Source organism: Temnothorax curvispinosus, unplaced genomic scaffold, assembly GCF_003070985.1.
Source record: "Temnothorax curvispinosus isolate PA1 unplaced genomic scaffold, ASM307098v1 QBEX01007448.1, whole genome shotgun sequence".
Classification (NCBI taxonomy): Eukaryota; Metazoa; Arthropoda; class Insecta; order Hymenoptera; family Formicidae; genus Temnothorax; species Temnothorax curvispinosus.
In genome coordinates, this window is record NW_020217228.1 from 2,628 (window position 1) to 7,922 (window position 5,295).

The following is a 5,295-nucleotide window of genomic DNA, read 5'->3' on the forward strand; positions in this document are numbered from 1 at the left end:
GACAAGGTATCAACGACTGGAAGCTAATGCCCAGAGAAATGCTCAGCGGAGGGCAGAGGAAAATGATGAGACAAGGTATCAACGACTGAAAGTTAATGCCCAGAGAAATCCTCAGCAGAGGGCAGAGGAAAATAATGAGACAAGATCTCAACGATTTGAAGCTGATGCCCAGAGATCAGAGAAGGTGCCAAGCCAAACAACTGAATCACCACATTGCGCTAATTGCCAAAGGTCATGAAATGAATGTGCCTGTTCACACACTTGGCCAAATGAATGTCGAATGCCAATTTTGCAAATCGTTAAACTTTACATGTGAAAAGCCTAAAGATGGAAAATTTACATATTGTTGCCAAAAGGGTAAGCTTCAATTAAAACACATAAATTTTCCTGAATTTCTTAAAAAATTATTCATGGGAAATAATGCTCCATCTAAGAATTTTATGGATAATATTCGTTCGTATAACAGCGCTTTAGCTATGGCTTCCATGGGTGCCCCGGGGCAATAGGAATCCCTTGGATGTAGTGAACCTTGCTCCTTATTGCTAAAGATTCATGGGCAATATTATCATTTGACCTCGACAGCAATGCGCCTATGTGATGGGCAACCCCCACGATATGCACAACTTTACTTTTTGGATACGGAAGAAGCTGTTCATCATAGAATGAATAACAAAGCCAACCAAGGGTGTGATCCAGCCCTAATGAGAGATTTATCATGTTTCATGATCAAATGCAATAAATTTGCCAAGACTTTTAAGATGATGCGTCAAGTTGAACAAGATTTTAATCCGAGAGGCACTCAAGCTCCAAATTTGATGTTGTGCTTTCGAAATGATCGTCAACATGATCAAAAAAGATACAATGCTTCACGAGCTAATGAAATAGCCGTGGTCTTTCAAAATGTTGATGGTGAGCCTCCATTTGAGAGAGGCATTCGGATTTATAACAAAAATTCAAACGATGTCCAACAAATTTCAATTCTGGACAAAAGATGTGATCCAATGTGTTACCCTTTATTATATCCATACGGTAATAATGAATGGCATTCAGAATTGAAATCTCATAATCCTCAATATCCAGGATTCAAAGTAACGCAAATGGACTATTATGCTCACTTGCTGGCACCAAGAGCAGAATTTAGCCAATTTCAAAAAGCAGGCAAATTGAGGTGTCAATTTATACTTGATGCCTATATGAAAACTGAAGCCAATAGACTTAATTACATTAAATTGAATCAGCCTCAATTAAGAGCTGAACTTTATTCAGGGTTAATAGATCATCTTGATAATCGAGCACAAAACGAAGGAATTACAGCTGGTACACATGTAATATTACCATCCTCATTTATGGGCAGTCCAAGAAACATGCAAGAAAGGTACCAAGATGCCATATATGTCTTTGGTCAGAAAGTTTGGTAAACCAGACATTTTTCTTATGATGACTTGCAATCCTCAATGCCCTGAAATTAAGGAAAACCTTGATGGATGCCCATTAGAGTATCGACCTGATTTGCAGGTCGCTAAAACATTCAGCTTGGATGTCAAAGAGGTTATGAAGGATCTAATCCAAAATGGAATTTTTGGAAATATCATAGCCTATGCAGGCGTGATTGAGTTCCAAAAAAGAGGACTTCCACATTTGCATTTACTTGCAATGTTGAGTGATGAAGATAAGCCTCGACTTCAAGAAGTCATTGACATGATGGTATGGGCTGAAATTCCTGACGAAGAAAGACATCCAAAACTTAATGCAAAAGTTCTGAAGCACATGATTCATGGTCAGTGTGGCAACCAATCTCAGAGATATCCTTGCACTGGTGACGATGGAAAATGCTCAAAAGGCTTTCCAAAAGAGTTTTGAGACGAAACAAATGCCAATGTAAATGGATATCCCATATATCAACGAAAGAATACTGGGAAAAAATACATTGTCAGAGGAAAATAAATTGACAATCGATGGGTGGTGCCATATTCGCCATATTTAATCATGAAATATGATCGGCACATCAATTTGGAAATATGCTCATCAGTGAAGAGCGTAAAATACTTATATAAGTACATTCACAAAGGATTTGACTGTGCCGCAATTGAAGTGCAAACACGAGATGGCACAAGGCTCATTAAAGTAGATGAAGTTAATTCATTCCTAGATGCAAGATATGTTAGTGCTCCAGAAGCAATGTGGAGACTGAATGGATACGATCTATTCATGAAGTCTCACACAGTAATAAGATTGGCAGTCCATTTGCCTAATCGTCAAATGGTTTATTTCAGAGCGGGAAATGAAGAGCAAGCTGCTCAAAGAGAGCTCATCCGAGATACTACGCTGACTGCATGGTTCAAATTGAACCAATCTGATCAAAATGCAATGCATTTTCTTTATACAGATATTCCTTCTCAATACATTTATGAAAAGAAAGAAACTAAGTGGAAGCCACGCAAAAAAGGTGTTAATAAAGTAATTACAAGGCTTTACACAGTGAGCATCAAAGATACTGAGAGATTTTATCTCCGCCTTCTTCTTCTCCATGTGGCAGGAGCTAAATGTTTTGAGGATCTGAGAATTGTCAATGGCGTTCTTTATGAGACGTTCAAGGATGCGGCAATTGCAAAGAATTTGGTAGAAGCTGATGATCTTTGGGAAAAAACAATGGAAGAAGCGACAGGATCCCATATGCCTGCACAGCTTCGAGAGCTATTTACTTATATTTGCATTTTTGGAACTCCAACTGATGTAACAACTCTTTGGAATAAATACAAAGAACACATGATTGAAGACTTTGTACACAGCAATGTTGTCAATCCTGAAAATATGGCTTTAAATCATATATAAGAAATTCTGAGGAATAATGGAAGTAGTTGTGAAAATTTCCAATTGCCAAATCCAAATCCAGTGATTATTTACGTAACAGAATATAATGTAGATGAGAAAAGAAAACGTGGTGACTATTTATTATCGACACTAAATGCTGAGCAAAAGTACGTGTACGATTTAGTTATGCGAGCAATTGATAATGAGAATAAACCACAGCGGCTATTTTGTATAGATGGGTTTGCAGGTAGTGGTAAAACCTATCTGTTTAACACATTTCTGAGTGTTATCCGAGGAAAAAACGAGGAGGTTCTTCCATGTGCATCAACTGGCACTGCTGCAACACTTCTAAAGGGAGGAAAAACCTATCACTCCCTGTTCAAGCTTACCATCCCAATTGATGATGGTGCGAAATCAAATATCAGAGGAAACTCTAAAGCTGCACGAGAACTGATATCTGCCAAACTCATCATATGGGATGAGGTGAGTATGACTGTAGGACATGCCTTAACAGCAGTTGATAAACTTCTCAGAGATTTGATGAATAAATCACAACCATTTGGAAGAAAAGTTATTCTATTTGCAGGAGATTTAAGACAAAATCTACCTATAGTGCCTCATGCACAAAAAACAACGATAATTGAGTCAACTGTAAAATATAATCCGTTATGAAGAAATGTAACTCAAGTTAAACTCCAGCAAAATATGAGAACTGGAGATGAAAGAGAATTTGCAAATTGGCTGTTGCAACTCGGAGATGGTAAATTGTCAAATACAGATGAATTACATCCTGATACAATTGAAATCCCTCATGATTTTATATCAAAAGGATCTCTTATTAGTGAGATTTTTGGTGATAAAATCACCATGGAACAAGTTCGAGATAATCATGATCGAGCGATCCTTTGTTCAAAGAATGAAGACACGTTTAAAATTAATGATGAAATCCTTCATCTAATGGAAGGAGAGAAAAAGGAATATCTCTCAATTGACTCTATTATGAGTGATGATCCACAAGAGCAATTGAATTTTCCGACTGAATTTTTAAACTTTGTGACATTTTCTGGGATGCCAGTTCATCAACTCAAAATAAAAGTCGGTGCTACAATTATCCTGTTAAGGAATTTGAATACAAAAAAAGAACTATGCAATGGCACAAGATTTATTGTTACTGATTTGAAACCTAATCTTATTTATGCGGAGGTTCTAACTGGCCCTGCCAGAGGTCAGATTGTCTTCTTACCAAGGATAGATTTTTTTCCAAATGACTCGGAACTCCCGTTTAAGCTCAAACGAAGACAGTTTTCTATTAGAGTGGCATTTGCTATGACAATCAATAAATCCCAGAGACAAACTTTAGAAAAAGTTGGGATTTATCTGCCACAATCCGTATTTGCTCATGGACAACTCTATGTAGCATTCTCAGAGCAACTAAAAGGGATAATGTCAAAGTTAAAGTCGATGAAAACAGCAATCAAGGACATCTTATTGAGGAAAATTCAAAATCTTTTACAAAAAATGTTGTATATCAAGAAATGTAAATTGACATGCAAAAAAATTAGAGGAGAGCCAATAATGCCGGGTCAGCGGTGAGTATTTCAGCCGTAAAAAACAATATTATATATCCTTAATTTATGAGAGCTAATAAGAACGGGTAAGCGGAGGGTACTTAAACTAAAAAAAAGGATAAATTTCGATCGTGTTTGAACAAGGCATCGTATTTGAACAAGGCATCGTTTATGAACAAGGTATCATATTTGTCACAAAGACGAGTTTGTAAACAATATAATGTCTGCGCAAAACATCGTGTCTGAACAAGACTTCGTGTCTGAACAGGACATCGTGTCTGAATAAGGCATCGTGTCTGAACAAGACATCGAGTCTGAACAAGGCATCGTGTCTGAACAAGGCATCATATTTGTCACAAAGATGAGTGTGTAAACAATATAATGTCTGCGCAAAACATCGTGTCTGAACAAGACATCGTGTCTGAACAAGACATCGTGTCTGAACAAGGGATTGTGTCTGAACAAGGCATCGTGTATGACCAAGGCATCATATTTGTCACAAAGATGAGTGTGTAAACAATATAATGTTTGCGCAAAACATCGTGTCTGAACAAGACATCGTGTCTGAACAAGGCATCATATTTGTCACAAAGATGAGTGTGTAGAAAATAATATTAGAAAATAATCGAGTTTTTATATGTATACACATATACAGTAAAAAATATAATGAAAGAATAGAAAAAATATTCTAAATTTTTTACTCTGTCTCTAAGAGTATATGTATAATAATATATATAGTTTTATTTTCTTCTCTGTTATAGTTATAATCATAAAAATTCGATTATATCCTAATATTATTTTTTAGTGGACTAGGCCTACAGGGGAAACCACTTAAAAAAAAACGCGTCAACAATAGTACCTCATGGGTGACGAGAAAATCTATTGTCGTGACAAACGTCGGTTAACTTTAAACCTT

The 5,295-nt window shown here is 36.6% G+C and overlaps 3 protein-coding genes across 3 annotated transcripts; all 3 read left to right on the top strand.

The window, feature by feature from the left end:
- Positions 1-1,437: 1,437 nt before the first annotated feature.
- LOC112457044 lies at positions 1,438-1,860 on the top strand. Its single transcript, XM_025019913.1, has one exon. It carries the CDS (start codon positions 1,438-1,440, stop codon positions 1,858-1,860), a length of 423 nt encoding a protein of 140 aa, XP_024875681.1.
- A 318-nt stretch (positions 1,861-2,178) lies between these two features.
- LOC112457045 lies at positions 2,179-2,832 on the top strand. Its single transcript, XM_025019914.1, has one exon. The coding sequence runs from the start codon at positions 2,179-2,181 to the stop codon at positions 2,830-2,832; it is 654 nt and encodes a 217-aa protein (XP_024875682.1).
- A 133-nt stretch (positions 2,833-2,965) lies between these two features.
- LOC112457046 lies at positions 2,966-4,200 on the top strand (the record flags this gene model as incomplete). Its single annotated transcript, XM_025019915.1, has 3 exons — positions 2,966-2,978; positions 3,059-3,294; positions 3,511-4,200. Coding segments are annotated over exons 1-3 (939 nt in total), but the record flags the coding sequence as incomplete, so codon positions are not given.
- Positions 4,201-5,295: the final 1,095 nt, after the last annotated feature.